Source organism: Solanum lycopersicum, chromosome 5 (genome assembly GCF_036512215.1).
Source record: "Solanum lycopersicum chromosome 5, SLM_r2.1".
Taxonomy (NCBI): domain Eukaryota; kingdom Viridiplantae; phylum Streptophyta; class Magnoliopsida; order Solanales; family Solanaceae; genus Solanum; species Solanum lycopersicum.
The window spans coordinates 4,993,360-5,012,574 of NC_090804.1; the positions used below are offsets into that span (position 1 = coordinate 4,993,360).

General features: G+C 30.1%; 1 protein-coding gene and 2 long non-coding RNA genes across 3 annotated transcripts; 2 read left to right on the forward strand and 1 right to left on the reverse strand.

The window, feature by feature from the left end:
- The first annotated feature begins 3,010 nt into the window (after positions 1–3,010).
- On the forward strand, positions 3,011–7,406 carry LOC104647304 (uncharacterized). The gene is made up of 2 exons (XR_741363.4): positions 3,011–5,661; positions 5,887–7,406. It is a non-coding gene; the product is annotated as an uncharacterized lncRNA (long non-coding RNA).
- Positions 7,407–8,546: 1,140 nt separating this feature from the next.
- Positions 8,547–10,546, forward strand: LOC104647305 (uncharacterized). Its single transcript, XR_002027712.3, has 4 exons — positions 8,547–8,650; positions 10,000–10,143; positions 10,211–10,309; positions 10,419–10,546. It is a non-coding gene; the product is annotated as an uncharacterized lncRNA (long non-coding RNA).
- Positions 10,547–11,570: 1,024 nt separating this feature from the next.
- Positions 11,571–12,341, reverse strand: LOC101252081 (basic leucine zipper 43). The gene has a single exon (XM_004238955.5). The coding sequence runs from the start codon at positions 12,247–12,249 to the stop codon at positions 11,665–11,667; it is 585 nt and encodes a 194-aa protein (XP_004239003.1). The 5' UTR covers positions 12,250–12,341; the 3' UTR covers positions 11,571–11,664.
- Between the last annotated feature and the right edge of the window lie 6,874 nt (positions 12,342–19,215).

Below are 19,215 nucleotides of genomic sequence, written 5' to 3' on the forward strand. Positions count from 1 at the left end.
TCCCACTGTTAAAGGAGTAAATGGTATCATTTTTTTCCCAATTCATCCAATGAACAACACCATTGACGTTAACCTCACTAAATGATACAGATAGAGGTTTTGGAGCCTCGCCCACATACCTCCATTTTTTATCAACTCCAAGAGTATAAACCTCCAATTCCGATACTTTTGATTGTCTAACTGCTGATCTCAATACTTTATACTGTCTAGAGGCTTCACTAAAGCAGAATGCATAAGCAGAACAAATTCTACTCTCTTGTTTAGGAAATTCAACCTCGAAATACTCACCCAAAAGAGGATTGCTAATGTAAACCGAATGGTATAACTCATACACCCAACCTTTCAACAAACAAACGAACCCATTACACGAACCAATTAATCTCATGTTGGGTGAAGGGAGATGAACTTAGGGCTCAACACAGTGGTGCTGATCTTTAGGGGGTAACGCTCATCTGGTAATTTGAGTTCAACAAGAAACTGGACATAGTTATCAATCGAAAGCAAAAGGCTAGGAAAATTAGATGATGTTCCTTCGTGATATATGCTAGGAAATAATGAATCGGAAGTTAAAATATTATACCACAGTTTACAAACCGTCTTACAACAAAAAATGGACTTGATTGGTAACCTCGAAAGAATTTCTAACATAATCTCACTTGAAAGGTCCATGATTGTGCTGACATGAGAGATTGTTTGCTTAGTGCTTGGGGGTTCCATGGCTATAAAAGGTCGACTATGTTCGTCTAGGCCTAATCCTCCGAGAAAAAGCAAAGAAAGTTTACAATGATTTTGAATCCCAACTTAATCCTTAAATATAGATCTCGAGTAATCCTAAACCTATATGAAAAAAGATTCTCCTAATCCTAAAAGGATAATATATTCCTCTTCCAAATTTATTATAACAAACTGTTTCCTAAACCAATAGGGATTATGAATTTTCGGTTCTAAAATATACAAAGAGAAAAAAAATTAAAAAAATAATCAATACCTATTTAATATCGAGTATTAATTTATCACTCAACTATTCAAATGTTATATTCATTAAAATAATATAATACGATACAATATGAAATATTATAAAAAACGTAAATATAACTGAAAGTCTGTATGACGTGTGTTTTAGCAGAAAAAAGAAGAAGAGGAATTAGGAGACGAACAAATTACAATACATCTTATTATAAGGGCTATTAATTATCATTCCTTATTCAATACTAATTAGGCCTTATTTGTTTTAATTAAAGAGTAAAACAACAATTTTTAATACCTAAAGAGACTATCTGTGATATATTTTCTAGGCTTCCAATTCATTCTTTAACGCTTTCAAGTGTCTTTCTATATTTGCAGGAACATAATTCACAGCTTTTTTGTAGTTTTTTTGTAGTGTATTATTTTTAGTGATAGGCCAACATTTTGTTCTTCAGTTCGATCTATTCAGACAAGTACGTACATAGTTAATTGAACCAAAGGAATGCGAGTTAATATCTCAAAAGAATTCATAAAACATTAAAATTTGACAGGTCTTAAACTAGATTACATAGAAAACAAACATAATATCGACGAGGAAATTAGACTAATTAAATATCTAAACTATGTCAATCTTCGGATGAATGTATGAGATTTGAGAACTTTCCCCAACGACAGTCTTGACTGAGTAAAAACTTGGGATGTACCTATTCGCCTCATATCCAAAGTACACTCTAACCTTGGTAAACTTCTCTTCTTTTGGGTTGTAAGAAACTACTTGCATGCCACCATCGCGTTGCATCAATATTTCTCCATCTTTCCAAGTTAAGATTGGTATAAATCTATCACTACGAAAATCTGGTTGAATAGTATCCTTCAAAATGCGAGTTTTAATCCAAGATTCAGTTATTCCATACTCTTCCATCCACCATATATCAATATACTTACTATCGTTACTATCACACAAACATAGACAATTCCTCAACTCTACTAGCGTCAATTTATAGGATGGAGTTATCAGACCACGCAGACCTAACAGCGACTTCACCTCTTCTGTCCAACTGTTGAACGAGTAAATTCTGTCATTTTTTTCCGGATCCATCCAATGAACAATACCATTGACGTTGGCATTACTAAATGACTTCCATAGAGGTTTCGGAGCCTTACCCACATATCTCCATTTTTCATCTACTCCAACAGTATAAACCTCCAATTCTGATACTTTTGGTTGTTCAAATGCTGATCTCAATACTTTGTACTGTCTAGATGCTTCACTAAAGCAGAATGCATAAGCACTAGAATATATTTTTTCCCGTTTATGCATTTTAACCTCGTAATACTCACCCAAAAGAGGATTGCTAATGTAAAGCGTATGGACTATGTCATACGCACCTTTCAACAAACAAACGAACCCATTACACGAACCAATTAATCTCATGTCCGATGAAGGGAGATGAAACTTAGGGTTCAACGCAATGGTTTTCTCTAGGGGTTGAGAATCTATAGCTTTGAGTTCCACAAAAAAATGGTTAGTATCATTAAGCGAAACCAAAAGGCTGGGAAAATTAGAAGATGATCTTTTGTGATACATATCAATAAATAATGGTTCGTAAGTTATAAGACTATACCATGATTTACAAACCGTCTTACAACAAAAAATGGACTTTATTGATAATCTCGAAAGAATTTCCAACATAATATCCTTCGGAAGGTTTATGATCTCAGTGACATGAGATATTCTTCTTTTTTTGCAATCTCTCTTGATAATCATTGAGCTTTCGGGGTCCATGACTATCACTTTTGCACGAGTTTCAACTAGACCTAATCTTCCAAGCAGAAACTTTTTCGAAAAGAAATAAAAGTATATATATATATATATATATATTCCAAATAATCCCAAACCTATAAGAAAAAGGTTTAATTCTCCCAATCCTAAAAGTATAATAATATTCTTTTTCTGAATCAATTAGGACAAAGGGTCAATAAATAATCCACGCCTATAGGTTTATGGTAATAATCCAATTTTATTTCTGATATTGTATTCATTAAAAACAAAGTTACTTAATTTTAATTAACAATAATATAATAAACCATGTGTTTGAGGAATTAGATTTTGATTAGGAGAATAATAAATCAGAATAAGGCTTATATATCAATACTAGTACTAATTATGTCTTATTTTTCAAAATTAATTTAATAATTTTTCCTTCGTCTTGTTTTGTTTTTCTCCTTAGCAATAACATGGAAGGTAATCGTAAGGAGGAATGTTTGGTAGATGACATGGTATTCGAGATACTAACGTGGGTTCCAGCTAAGTCTCTCTTGCGATTTAAATGTGTTTGTAAAGCTTGGAATGATTTGATACGACATGATTTGATCTTTGTCAAGTCGTTCTAGAGACCGTCCTCTAGCCACCCGTCTTTTATACCAAATGTATATAAAAACACCTCATATTCCCCAACACTACGTAAACGATTCAACAAGGTTTACTAATAACCAACCACCACTTGAACTATTCCCTTTACAGCTAGTAGGTAGTCGTAATTATTTCGGGTATGGCGACATTTTTATTTGCTCAAATCATTGCAATGGGCTTGTTTGTTTGTACAACGGTAAAGATAGTCAAGGTTTCCTGTATAACATAACGACAGGGGAAATAAAAGCATTGTCATTTTCAACGAAGATGGGATCGTCCAGAAGTGTATCTAGGATATGATCCAGCTACAGAGAGATACAAATTGCTTCGTAATCGTATTTACTACAAGAAAAGGCCATGTATAAAGATTCGAACTCTAGGAACTGACACATCATGGAGAAGAATTTGTGAAAATAGCCCTGGTAAACTTAACAATTTGTGGTCTGATCGTACGTTCGTCAATGGGGCACTTTATTGGGCTAATGCTAACGTTGATTTTATCACATATTTCAACTTAACAGAGGAGAAGTTTGGAACTCTAACACCTCCGGAAAGGAGTCGAGTTAACGCAATTCAGAGTGCATTATGCGGAAAGTTGATTGTGCAGCCACGCGACCAACCTGGAAACTGCAATTTGGTGGCATACGACGAGATCAACAAGGTTTTTGTAAAATTTGATTCGGATCCTGATTTGTTGGCGGAGGAGAAATTTGTAGTTCTTGAAGCAGAAAACATTGAAGAAAGAAGAGATAATGGAAGATATATATTGGCAACATCAAGCCTGACCTCAACATATTTGGTGTTTGCCTATCATTTTTGGCCAAGATATGTTGGCATATTTGTTGAAAACATTATTCCATTATCATTTATTATTGACCTTTAGTCTTTAGACAATTTCAGAGTTTTTCAAGTATCTGAGTAGTTTTGTTGATGTTAATGCCTTTAAATTTTATTCACTAGTTTCTGAGAACGTGTCTTGCACGTTTGTCCTTACAAATATTTTTCATTTTTTTCTCTAACAGATGCTCAAACAAAGATCAAACTAAAGCACTAATTTTATATTTTTTAAGAAAAAACATAGGTAACAATTTTCCAAAGCAATATTATCCTCAAAAAATTTCATCCATTTCGTTTTGAAAATTTCGGGTCACAAAAATTTCATGGACTATATCACATAAAAATCGATAAATTATGTGTTTACCTGCTTTGAGACTCGTTTGAACTTGAAAATGCACCCATTTTTCCCGCGTAACGAACTGGGTCCATTGCTAAGGTCTTCGCGTACGTGCATGAAAAATTTTGGCCATTTCATTTCATAATTTCAGGTCACAAAATTTCATGGACTTTAACACATGAAAATCAGCAAAATCTGTGTTTTACCTGTTTTAGGGCTCGTTTTAACTTGAAAATGCGTCAGTTTTCTCCGTGGGATGCACTGGGTCCATTGTTAAGGTCTTAACGGACGTCCATGAAATTTTTTGATCATTTCATTTCGAAAATTTTCGATCACAAAATTTTCATAGACTATATCACACGAAAATTGACAATACCTGCTTTAGGCCCGTTTAAATTCAAAAATGCATATATTTTCCCCGCGGGATGAACTGGGTCCTGAGGCTTGAGGGTTGAGCCTATGAGGCTAGCAGGTCAAATGATGCTGGGTTCAAAAGCTTCTTTTCTATATGGGACAATAAACTTAGCGGGCCAAGTCCATTTTAACAGCTCTAGGCATGAATGAGACTTTTCTCAAACAGAAATTGCATAGATAAACCAAACTTTTAATAAATAATATAACTACATCTTTTTTTTTAAAATTTGATGACATATTTAAATTTTTTTCTAATAAATAAAAGACAAAATTTGTTGTCTTAACCACAATTTTGGATGAATTTAATTAAATTTGATCAATGTAAGTAAGTTTATTGTAAGCATTTTTCATTGTTCACCAATAAACAAAATAGTTAAGTAAATCCTTTTTCGAAAATTTTAAAGTGGGAAAGAAATTTAAGTAAGTTTATTGTAAGCATTTTTCATTGTTCTCCAATAAACAAAATAGTTAAGTAAAATCTTTTTCCAAAATTCAAAGTGGCAAAGAAATTTACCCTTATCAAAATTGGAAATAAACATGTGGCAAGTAATTAATGATTTTAGGTATTATAAATAGTCACAATAAGAAACATTCTAAAGTCAAAAAAGAAGAAAACTTTTCTTTACACAAAAAAACATGGCTAAAGCTTCAACCATTCTTTTGTATTTGGCCATTTTATTGATCTTTTCATCTGGTTAGTGTCTCACTTTTAAAATTAAAAATGAGTTTTCCTATGTTTTTACTACTACTACAACAACAATGTATATAATAATATTAAACTTTTTTGTAACAATGTATTTAAATTACTAATCTCTTTGCTTTTGAATATTTTATTAATTCTGAGTTTATTTCTATTAGATTATTGTTTATATTTTTGTGCAAGGTGCTAATAATTCTTTTTTTTTTGTTGAATTATCAGATGTCATTTTGATGGGAAAAGCATGTACTTTGGCATCAGAGTGTCCAACTCGATGTAGGGTTGGAATTCCACAATGTGTTGATGGTGTGTGTATTTGTTGTGTTGGTCCAACATGTCAAGGTGATCAAGAAAACATTAATCTAGGTCAAATATTATGATCTTTCAAGATTATTAAAGCTTTTTAGAGTTTATTATATGTCAATCCAAAATATGATTATTGGATATTAATAAAGATTATTATATTTTATCAAAATAGTTGACTATTTATAAAATCGTTTCATATTGTAAAGTTTTGACTAGTATCTTTATAACTTACAATCATTATATTTTACTGTTACTGTCGATCTAGCATTTATAATTGTCGATCATTAGTATTAAAAATATGCTTTTATCAAACAAACAATTATATATTATTCGTGATGGAGCTAGAATTTTCAATACGAGACCCTTCGTAAGGGGTTGGGGGAGCAGTACCTATAGTTTCTCTTTACTCTTATGAATAATTGGGCCTTGCCCGATTTAATCTAAAAAAGAAAAGAGTTAAGGAATAGTACATACAGTCTCACCATAATTCGAGGAATATTTGGGCATTTTGGAGCCATTTTATAGGAATTAGAAGATTTTTTCATTCTTTTTTTTGTGTGTGTTTATTAGCCATAGCCATAAATATATTATGAAATGGCTTTTGGATTATTTTTTTGAAAAAAAACTTTACGAGATTCTCCTTAAGCAGTTGGGGAGCAGTAGGTATAGCTGCACCATGACTTGCGGCATTTTTAGGCATTTAAGAGTCATTTTATATGAATTAGGCAGTTTTTTTTTTTAATTTTTCGTGTGTTAGCTAGTGAATAATTGATGAAATGAATTTCAGGTGATAGTTTTTAATAAACTTTACGAGCCCATCTGTAAAGAGTTGGAGAGCAAAATGTATAGTCTCACCATGATTCGAGACATTTTTTGGATATTTAGTAGCCAATTTATAGGATCTTTTTCAATTTTTCGTGTGTGTGAGCCCATAAATATTTGGTGAAATGACTTTTGAGAGATCTTTTAGAAAACTTTACAAGACCCTCCATAAGGTGTTGGGGAGTAGTACGTATAGCTTCACCATGAACCAAAGCATTTTTTGGCAGTTAGGGCCACTTTAAAGAAATTAGATGATTTTTTTTCTCAATTTTTCGTGTGTGTTAACCAATAAATATTTGATGAAATAAATATTGGGCAATTTTTTTTTTATAGAACTTTATGAGACCCTCTCTAAAGAGTTTGGGGAGCAGTATGTATAGCCGGACCATCATCTGAGGAATTTTTTTTGGTATTTAGGAGCCTTTTATAGGAATTATGCAATTTTTTTAAATATTTCGCGTGTGTCAACCATGAATATTTATATAAATGACTTCTTAGAGAACTTTGAAATACTTTTTTACAAGATCCAACGTATGGATTTGGGGGAACCGTACGTATAGCCTGACCATGGTCCGTGACATTACCTACTAATATTTGGTGAAATTGATTTCAAGTGATTTTTTGGAAAAACATCACAAGAGTTTTCGCAAGGGTTGGGGAAACGTACATATAGTTTCACCATGAGGCATTTTTGGGCATATAGAGACCATTTTATAAGAAATTAGGCGATTTTTTTTTATTTTTTCTGTGTTAGTCCATAAATATTTATTTGATGAGGCTTTTTTGCGATTTTTTGAAGATATTTACGGGATCCTTTGTAAGGAGTTGGGGGAGAGGTATGCATAGTCACACCATAACTCGAGGCATTTTTGGATATTTAGAAGCGATTTTATAGAAATTAGGCGATTTTTTTTTAATTTTGTAAGTGTGTTACCCCCACGATATATCTGATGAAATAGCTTCGAGGCAATTTTTCTGCAAAAAACTTTACGTGACCCTGTGTGAGGGTTGGGAGAGTAGTACGTATAGCCTCATCATAATCCAAACATTTTTGGGCATTTAGGAGCCAATTGGAGAGTAGTACGTTAGTCCATGAATATTTGGTGAATTAACTTTCGGGTGAAATTAGGTTTATACAACTCAACAAATCCAATTTTTTTTTAGATGTACTAAAATTGAATTGGATATTTTCTTGATTTGTTATTTCGCATTTATAACTCAATTATACAAGCATATCCACGAATTATACAAACTCACTCGCGTGTCGAATTATACAAATAAGGCAACTTAAACTATCTACAACTTATAGCTATAAAGCATAATTAAATGTATTTGTGAAAACTTCCTATTTAAATTCAAACCATAAGGTTTATTCAAGCTAAAGTGAATCGCTCCATCTTGGAGAGCCCGTCATTGAGATAATAGTAAAAAATTATCTTTCAAAATAAATAAAAGAATTAACAAATCAATAATTTAATTAAATTTGGATTGAGGGTTTTTCAAATCAAAATGTAAGAAAGAGGAGGGAATAAAAAATAATTATGAAGGGTATTTTTAGATGAAAAAGTAAAAGTAGGGTAGTTTTGCTTCATTATAATAGATTAAGAGTAATTTTTTACTCGTTTCCCAAAATCAAAGGGTGAATTGGGAAACAAAAAAAATAAAAAAAAAATCAGACTAACTAACACTATATAACTAACTATTCGTTCGTCTTCTTCTTCATTCCTAAAGCATTCAAAATTTGGTAATCTCTCACTTTTTCTTTTACAGTTTGAGTTCTCTTCACTTTTTTGATTCAATTTTCACATTCCTTTTCTTCTGCAATTTGCAGGTCGCATAGAAATTGAAGAAATATCAGGTCAGTTTTTTTTTTTTTTTGAATCTTAAATTTCATAGGAATTGGAGATGAATTGAAGTTCATATGCATTTTTGCTGCAATTTAGAATGTAAGAACTTGAACAGGAGGAAGAATTAGTTGTTTCTTTGCTTTTTCGAATTTTAAATTTCATAGAAATTGGTGATGAATTGGAGTTCAAATGCGTTTGTGTTGTAACGTAGAGTTGAAAAACTTGAATAGGAGGAAGAATGAGCTGTTTCTTTGCATTTTTATATCTAAAATTTCACTGAAATTGGGGATAAAATGAAGTTCAAATGCATGTGTGTTGTAATGTAGATTTAAGTACTTGAACAGGAGGAAAAATGAGCTGTTTACTTGCATTTTCGAATCTTAAATTTCATATAAATTGGAGATAAGATGAAGTTCAGTTGCGTTTGTGTTGTAAATTGCAGTTAAAGAACTTTAACAGGAGGAAGAATGAACTGTTTCTTTGCATTTTCGAATCTAAAATTTCTTAGAAATTGTAGATAAATGAAGTTCAAATGATTTGTATTGTAAATTAGTGTTAAAGATCTTGAACAGGAGGATGAATATATGAAGAATTAGAGTTAAAAGATCTTGAACAGGAGGATGAATGAGCTGTTTCTTTGCATTTTAGTATCTTAAATTTCCACTGAAATTAGAGATAAATTGATGCATTTGTGTTGTAAATTAGAGTTAAAGAACTTGAATAGGAGGATGAGTGAGTTGTTTCTTTGCATTTTCAAATCTAAAATGTCATAGAAATCGGATTAATCTGCATCCAACCTATTTAGTTTGTGGCTCTTCATTTTACAGTAATCACAGAACAAGTTATAGTTCTTCTTGAACGGTTTATTACTACAAGTTCTTAAATACATCACATCATCATAGGCCCCCTTGCATTATGGCTGGATTATGCCCCCCAGGGAAACAGAACAATGTAGTTCACTGGTCAATTTTGCCGCAGACAGTGAGTTAAAACTTGAACTGAGGAAAGTGAAAAACATTAGTAATAGTATGCCCCTTAGTTAGAATCTTCAATTTCACTATCCTTGCACCTTTGTTCATTTTGGGAACTAACATTAGAATCTTCAACTTGTACATTAACAATTTTCCAGAGATGAAAAACATTTCCTCCTCAAGAAGAATTCAAAGAGCTTATGGTGAGATTATTCAATTGCTAGACGAAGTTGAGTTGGTATCACTAGAGTTCTATAAATGTGTCAACTTCGAGGACCCTATTGAATTTATGTATTCCATTTTGGATAATTACTGCTGCATTAACCGCGAAACGTTAAGGTAAAATCTTATAGCTAAAATCAAATGATTTTTTTTCTGTTTATTTGTAGAGAACAACATGACATATTGAAACCAGCATTGGTGAGAGGAGACATATCCTTTGTAATTGGTGACACTCTCTGGCAAAGTTTTAGCCAATACATAGTAGGGAATGAACCAGGTGATGAGGTGCATGCATTTGCTTGGAACAAAATGTGAGTTAACCTTTTTTCTGTTTATTTTGTTTTTATACGAAATCTAATTCAATTTGTTTTTTTGCAGTACATATTATTTTTTTCCGAAAAGATGATCATTTGTTTTCAAACTAGGGTCGACAAATCAAAATTCATATAGATGGTGATTTTTCTGCCAATTTTTATGGTAAGTGTGTATCTAAGTACACAATTAAATCATTCCTAATTGTAATCTTTTATGTGGCACGTATCCAATTGATTCTTTAACGCTTTCAAGTTCCTTTTTATATTTGCAGGAACATCTCGTGCTTTAGCGCATCTAGTTCTTTTTGTTTCGATTATTTTTACTGATTTGTTTATTATTTCCTTCTATTCAGACAAGTGCAAATTGAATTGAACAAAAGGAATGCTTTGCTTATAGCTACATCTTTCCTTCAATTGTCTATATCTCCGGAATATTCTAGATTGTTCTTGACTTATCTTATGTAAATAATTAAGTCGGTGATGAATTCTTAACATTAACATCCAAGAAATGTAGTTAACATTTATGTTTCTCAGATTCTACCAAAAATGTTGAATCACTCTTGTTGGATCCTCCAAAAAAAAATACTATATTTGGAGGAATCGACACACACTATCATCATTTTTGAAAGTCTATTTGTTTCATGACCTCAAACAGTCTAAGTTAGGCCATAGGCTCATTTTCTGTTCTCCGCGAACACGAGGAGATATAGATAGAGAGAGATCGAGAACATACGACTGAACTATCTGAGTTGCAAATGCTTATGTATGTTTTGATATATATAAAAGTCAAAAATCGCTCGATAACACCTGAAGTACTTGATAACCTCTGTCCTCAAAAAAAAAGTTTAAAACAGTAAGTTTATCATAGTGGAGTTTCCTTTTCAAGTGTTTTTGCTTCTTATAGTACTTCCTTTTATAATGAACCACTATCACCAGCACTCTCCACTTCTATTTGTCTCAATGCTTGTGCTAGTATGTTGAAAACAGGTCTGATCATGGGGCCTGTCTTTTGCTGAGCTCAATTTACTTAGACCACTCGCTGCATATACTGTTCTCCGCGATGTTGAAAGTTCAAGATAAATAAAAGTAAATGTTCGTCGTGCTGCTTTTGTTTTCTCCACTCCCTTCTCCACACTCAATTATTTCATGTTTCTTTTCCTGTTAAGGATTTCGCTGATCACATCATTTGTTTGTTCTAATGATTTTGATATATCATGGAGCTACTGTTGATTTCATATTCTAGTGAATCTTATCGAACGTTTACTTTTTTCTTTCTTTTTTTACCCCTCCCTGGATCCTCCTGACTCGAACTCGGGATGCTTACCATCCGAGTAACTCCCTCTTGTCTTATTCGAACATAGCTATAGAATTACGCGCGAAGGATTAAGCTATGCATAAAAACATATTGTCTTAACATTTAGATATGAAATTAAAGACTCATTTGGCATTCATGTAAAAAAAACAAACAAACATGAAGAAAAGTAAAGAGACAAAACACCTCTTGCACTCTCTTTCTTTTTAGTGAAGCAAATTTGTTGAATGAGTGATGGATAGGTTCGACGATTCAGCCTTGAGATGAGCAGTGGTGCAAGGAACATCTTCGAGTTCACATAAATCAGGGAAAGGACTATTGAACTGGAGATCAGTAATCATCTGACGAAGGTCCGAAGTTTCTTCCTTTAACTGTGCATTTTCTTGAAGGACTTTGTCATGACATTCCGATACATGATTAAGTTTATCAATCAAATTATGATTCTCCGTCCTAAGACGAACAACTTGTGACCATAACTCATCAAGTTGTCTTTGTTTCCTCATCCTTGATCTTCTTGCTGATTCTCGATTAGATATCATCCTCCTCTTCTTTCTCTCGTCGATGATCTTAAGTTGTTGCTCATCCGTTTCATCAGAGGTAGAGTTACCACTGATGCAAGACGGTATCAGATTATTGAAGTCGTTCACAGGATAGCTTGGTAGGATGTTAGTTAAGTATCTACTGAAGTGGAGTGATGGTAAATTGTTTTGCATAAAGTTGAAGTCAAGAGGCAGAGGTGAAGGATTTTGAGAAGCAAAATAGTGTGTTGCTGCAGCTTCTGATGGAATCATAGTTAAGTAATTTGTATGTTTTGTTTGAAGAAACTTCAGTTTTTGTAGTTAAAGTTGAGATTGTAGGAGAAGATTGGTTGAGTAATGAGGGGTTTTTATAGGAGGAGAGTGGGCCAAGATTCAGGGGAAGCTTACATAAGCAGAAAAACAGAACATCAATGTAGGAAGCACATCGAAATGAAGGCGTTAGACGCGTGGTGAGTGGTGTGTGTTACTACTAGTATGTTGCTCCGATTCTCCAAAAATGTCTCTAGTTGTACGCTGTGGTGAGTGTCATGTGTTACTACTATTATGTTGCTTGGATTATCCAAAAGTGTCTCTGGTTGTACGTTCTGTGAGTTGCTTGTGTTACTATACTAAGTTGCTCGGATTCTCCAAAAATGTCTCTGGTTGTACGCAGTGGTGAGTGGCATGTGTTACTATTATTATGTTGCTTGGATTCTCCAAAAATGTCTCTGGTCGTACGTTGGATCCTCTAGAAGTATGTATTTTTGAAGGATCTAATATGAGCGATGAGTGAGGCCCTTTATGTAGAGGGTCGATATAGTCTTTTTACTTACACGATCAACTCTATATACTTGTATACTAGTTATTTCGTTTGCTTTTAGACTACTACCTACTCGAACTATTACTAGCTATTAACGCGGTTAAACATAACCAAAGGAATGGGAGGAAAGACATGTTTATTTCGCTATATTTTTGGAGGATCCGAGGAACATATAAGCAATAACTTTGATTGGTTCCATGATGCATCCATAAATGATGTATATGCATGTCATGAAATATCTAACATGATATAATTATTCAGACTCTTTAAAAATATTATTACATCTGTGTCAAATTTTCATAAAATACATTTTTTTTAAGGATTTGATATACAATAATATCAAATAATATTTTTAAAAAGTTCGAACAACATAAGTTCGAAAGTCAATTTTATAAGAAGAGACTATCCAATTTGAGAACAATTATCTTTTGATGGATGACGAAATCTAGGTCAATTTGTAAAGTTGGAAATTATTTTAAAACATGTTAATGATGATTTGTTTATTTTTTATTTTTTTTAAAAAATAATAATGATGAGTCGAAATCCACTTAAATTGAGGCTAAAGGGACCCATAAAGAAGAATTGTAATTGTCCATATTGTTTTACTTTAACATCTTACTACCTAAATGCTTGCGTATTACCTTTTTAATCAACTAAGCCATTAGCTAAATATATTGTCACAATACAACAAAACTTTATTGTTCATAAGCAAAAAAAAAAATAGGAGACCTGATATCTGTGTTGGTCGAAGGTAGCAAGAATTTTGTTAATTAACTGAGTATGGTGCATAAGTTGACTTATATTTTATTGTAGAAAAAAATTTACGGTTAATTAACTCAGACACTATATATATTTTACTAGGACTCTTATTTGTTGTGTTAGTGAAATATTTTTAGTGGAAGGTACTCTAAAGTCTTAGAGCACCATAAACCTTTGTGTTTTTTTTTTATATATATAATTGAGATATTTTGAGGGTTAGTTAATTCATAATTTAGTTAACTCATAATAAGAAACTTAGGGGATATATAATACATATTATATATCTCTTTAATCTTCTTCATTTAAATATCAATTTTTTGTTTACTCAGAGTTCATATTAATAATTTGTACTAAATCCATATTTCATGAGTTGCGCTCTTATCACTGAATCAAAATCCAAAAGATATTTTTAAACCTTTACTATTTGTCCCCACTCTTGGTGGTTCATTTTCCTTTTATATTTTTCTTCTATTCTTTATACTAATAATATGATTAGATGCCTCCCAACTAATTACACACATATAATTAGTTTAGTGCAAGTTAAGAGTCATTTGCCTCATATTGAGATGATGAAATCCATGAATAGAAAATTATTTTTTAGTGTGACCCATAAAATAAATTAAAATGATTATAAGTAAGAGAATATTCTTATTGTAGCCATATATGCATGTCTTAGGAAAGTAATGTTCTTGTGTTTGAATACACTACATAATTAAATCTATTTAATTATTATCACCACAACCATTACCAATAATAATTATTAAGTTTCGTATAATTTCATACGTGAGATCTGAAAAGAGTAAAGTATACGTAATACGCTAACATTATTTTTATCTCGTAAAAATGAAATAGTTATTTCTGAAAGAACCTCGATCAATATGATTCCTAACTATGATTACCAATAGCTTTATTTGTCTTATATTTATTCCTTTTTTTAAAAAAAATTTCCATATGGACTATGTATGTTAATGTCAGCCTATCAAAAAATATCTCATAATCAACCAGTTTCTTGTCTGAAATGGGAGAATTGTTCCCTTATCATTTTAGTCATATGTTGAATTATTATTATTGAAGTACTCTAATTGTATGGTCAGGGACGAAGCTATAATATTAGGTATAAATTTGTATGAATTTAAATTTTTTTTATTCAGACTCTGTATTTATTTTTAAAAAATTATTAAACATATAAAAATATCTAATTATAAATCAAATAACAAAAAATGAACAAACATAATATATTTTCTATAACAATTTTAAAATTTATGTTTTTTAAATTCTGACTTCACCTCTGTTATTTTTTCAGACATCACCATGTTGGCAATGTAACTAGAAGAATACATGAACTTGGAAAGGCCACTTGAGAAAGAATGTTATATCATCATTTTTTTTTTCATTAAAACCAATTCATATTTTTCTTATTTAAATATAGCGAAAGTTCGTTTTCAATCACTATAAGTGTAGTGTCACACACTTGAATATTGCATATTCATTTTTACTTGGTTGTCCTAATTCATGACAATTCCTCTTGGAGTGTTGCCAAACCATACATTTGCACTCAATTTCTTTCTCCCTCCTTCCAACATGGATAATTGTCGAAATCATAATATATCGATATACGATGTAAATTCAGATGATTAATATGTTGGCATAAAAACAAATTTAATCATGAATTTATGAGTTTAACATATATAATTTAGTGTCATATATGTTAAGAAAATAGATTTTTGTATTGATTCGACTTTGAAAGCTAGATTTTGAGTCTTACGATAAAGAATTTTTAATTATATAAAGAGATAATAGTATCTCAACTAATGCGTGAACACTCAAGCATTCCTCGACTTTTAAAAACTAGACATTTGGAGCACACAAAGTATAACTTGTCGCCCAGTGTAATCAAGAGTAAAGATAGTTTTAGCTCTGATATCATATTAAGAAAACAAACATTATACCTAACTTGATCTATAATTGAGGAAGATTATCAAGACCAATATAAAAAAAACAATAGCTCTTTTTTCGCAGCTAGTTTGCCACATTGTAACAAAGCGATATACAGAGTGGACTCATTCAACAGAAAAATCTAGAAAATAATATTCGTATAGAATATATAAAATAAAAATACAATGATAATCAAATATATTGATATATACAACATACATATACATGTATTACCTACATATGTTAAATGGTGGGGTGGGGTGGGGTGGGGTTAGATGTTTAGTGGATGATTTGGGTAATGAAGTACTATGAAAGTTCTTAAGTGTTTCCAATCATAAGAACTACTATATATTTGAAACTTAAAAAAAAAGTTGTTTAAATACTTGTCTTATTAAGGTTGTGGTTAAGGTTTATTTGCTAATTATTAATTAACTTTTGATCCACTTGTTGCTAATCTATGTCCACTACTTTATTAGAGTTTTATTTTTTCATTTAATATATTTACTATATTATATTATTAGTAAAACATAGAAAATTGACTTGTAACATTTTTGTATGGAAAAAGTGATTCCAAATCTCATAGGTAGCAACTTGCAACCGCAAACTTGCATTTTCTTCAATTAATTATACAATAATTAGACTCTATATCCCACCTAATTAATATATTAATTAATTAATATTACTATTTATATTCCATTATTATAATTAATTTATTATTTATGTACTCAATATGAGACGTCTCTTTGGTGCAATAGCAACTCCACGGTTTGGATAAGTACTAACAAGAGAAAAAAAACACAATTAGTATCATTTGACAATATCATAATTATTAAACAGTTCTATTTGTAACGATAAAATCACTTATTATATTTAAGTGTTATGAAATTTAATAAACTATTTAAACCTAAGTATCATAAAAGTCATCACAAGGAACCAACATCGATATTTAATATGATACTTAAACAAAGTTGAATGACGTTTTAATTATCAAATATTTTTTTCTGCAATATCTAAGGAAAATTTAGTGCAATTTCAGTGAATTATTTTTATAATATTTTAGATAAAATTAAGTGTTTTTTGATATAAAAAATAATTAATTTAGTAATTTTGGTCGATAAAATAAAAGTGGATCTCATCCATGAAATTACCCTAATTTTTAACACTTTGAGGTAAAGTTGATCTACAATAAAAGGTAACCCTTTATAACAAGTCTAATATACGATTAAAATAATAATTTATATATAACAAGTTAATTTTCAATATTAATAGTGTGAAATATATAGTTAAATCTTCCATATGTATGCAAGTAAATTAACAAAACGTATTAATCATCATTTTTTTTTCTTTTCATTCACTAGTTGAGTATTTTCTTTTGTATTGAAGCTTTTCAAAAGATGCCTAATACCTAATTAAAACTTCCTCCGTCCTATTTTAGTTGATCATTTTATTAAAAGTAATTGGCCAGTATTAGTTTCCCCCTTATAACGGAATTAAGAAAACATTAATTAAAATTTTCCTATATTACCCTTCCAGTAAATTCTTTTTGAAAGTGTTCAGTAAAGTTTTCAAGAGGATTTTTAAGGGGTGAATATAATTAGTAAATTTATATTCTTATTTATGATATCTGAATATGTATATAATACGAAAACTAATCAACTAATATGAAGCGGAGGGTGTAGTACGATTAATGTTAAACGTGTACGACTGTGTGATTTAGAGTTAGGTTTTATTGTGTTCAATTCTTGTTACTGGTCTAATCCTCTAGAATTAACAATTAACATCCATTATCAAAACTTCACTAATTAATTATTTTTTTTTTATAAAAAAAGTACCACTTCAAGGAATCTTCTGTCTTTTTCCTTGATTAAGAAAAGAAAGTTTGTACAATCTAAAATTAGTGGCTAAGTATAGAATAAAATGGTCATTGAGAATTTGCTTTTTCATGGGTGAAAACGTGTAATTAATTAACATAGTAAGGAAGAAATAAAAATAATATACTTGGTGATTTTGTATGATTCTAGACTTACGTGAATAAGTTGAGAACTTAGAGTCAATTTGATTCATGAAAAATAACTTTTTAAAAAAATTTCATATTCATAATTTACGATTTGATTAATTCAAATTTAAATTTATAACATTTATACAGAAGAATTTAATTTGAATTAGGTACAAAATTAATTTATTTGATAATAAGGTGTGAGATTAAAAACAACTTTGCTCTAGAAAACCCCAATAATTTTCTAATCCAAATGCACCAAATAAAATTTTATAAACTAAAGTTTTTGTGCAAAATAATATCAAATCCATTGAAGTGATTGATGTTATCTGGATCATAGCATTACCAAAGTTAACCAAAAACATTTTTTTTAAAAATTGATGTAATAAAAAGGCAACAAGACACTTGTTATAAAGCATCCAAACAAACCAAATTGCACAAAAAAAGGTGCTGATACAATTTTGTTAAAAACTTGTTCAAAATATATTTCTTTCGTTTTAATTTATTTATTCATTTATTATTTGATACAAATTAAAAAAAAATTATCATCTTAAACTAATTAAATATATATATATATATAATATACTAAAATATCTTATAATCATATGATATTAAATATGTCACACGAAGAGTCAGAATTAAAGAGTTACTACTACTGAAAATATAAGTTTTTGCCATCACAAATCAATGAGAAATTGTGTTTCAAAATATGATTTTCCCATCAAACCGACTTAAAAAAATGCATGATAAAAATAAATTCTCACTAAAAAACTTCTTAGTTTTTATATGAAAAATTACTATTTTTTTCGGATTCAATCAAATCAAATATAAGTAGAAATAGCTATTAAACATTTGTTAGTGGGAAACTTCAATAAAAAAATAATATGTTCTTTTAATAGTGCGCTAAAAAAAATTCTTTTTAAAACGAAATAAAACGAAAAATAAGCCAATAGACCGAATAATATTTTTTAATAATAGTTATCATATCTATTATGGGATTAACCAGTTTGTCTCACGTTGATTAGTTTAGAACTAGTACAACTTAACTGTGACGTTTTTATAATTAAATTATTATTATATAATTAAGAAGATAAGTTCATGATAATATTTACAGTCACTTTTTAATTTAAAGAATAATGCATATAATGAGTGTATTTTTTTCCTTTTTAATATGGATATGTACTTTGTAGTTGGGAAATCATGAAAAACATACAGATGTTTGAGTCAATTTGTTTATTAATTCTTTTTTTTAAAAAAAAATAACAAAAAGATAAATATAAGAAATGAAAGTATTTATAGTAACAAAACAAATATTAGAAAATAAAATGATTAGTAGGTTTAAGGAATAATTTATTTTTTAAAAAAGAATAATATATATTTTTCGAAAGACATTTTCTTTATAAATATATTAGAACATGCTATTAACACCAAGTTTTAACCCCCATAGAGAAAAAAAAATTGCTATCGTACTACAATTACAATAAATTCACTATTGTTACATTCAATAAATTCAATGTTAATTGTGTAATTACTTAGCCATTTCTCTATAAAACAATATATATTATATGTTTTCTAAAATTGATATAATATTATCAATTGACACTTATACTATCAGAAAGTTAAATGATACATTTATAATATAGAGTTATTTATCTAAAAATTAAGTTAATGACCAATTCACTCAAAATACATTTTTTTTAGTAGTAATGCATTTATGTAGCAGAAATTC

What these genes read in the sequence shown, in the direction of transcription:
- LOC101252081 (XM_004238955.5), bottom strand. Translation starts at nt 12,249, where the DNA reads ATGATTCCATCAGAAGCTGCAGCAACACACTATTTTGCTTCTCAAAAT.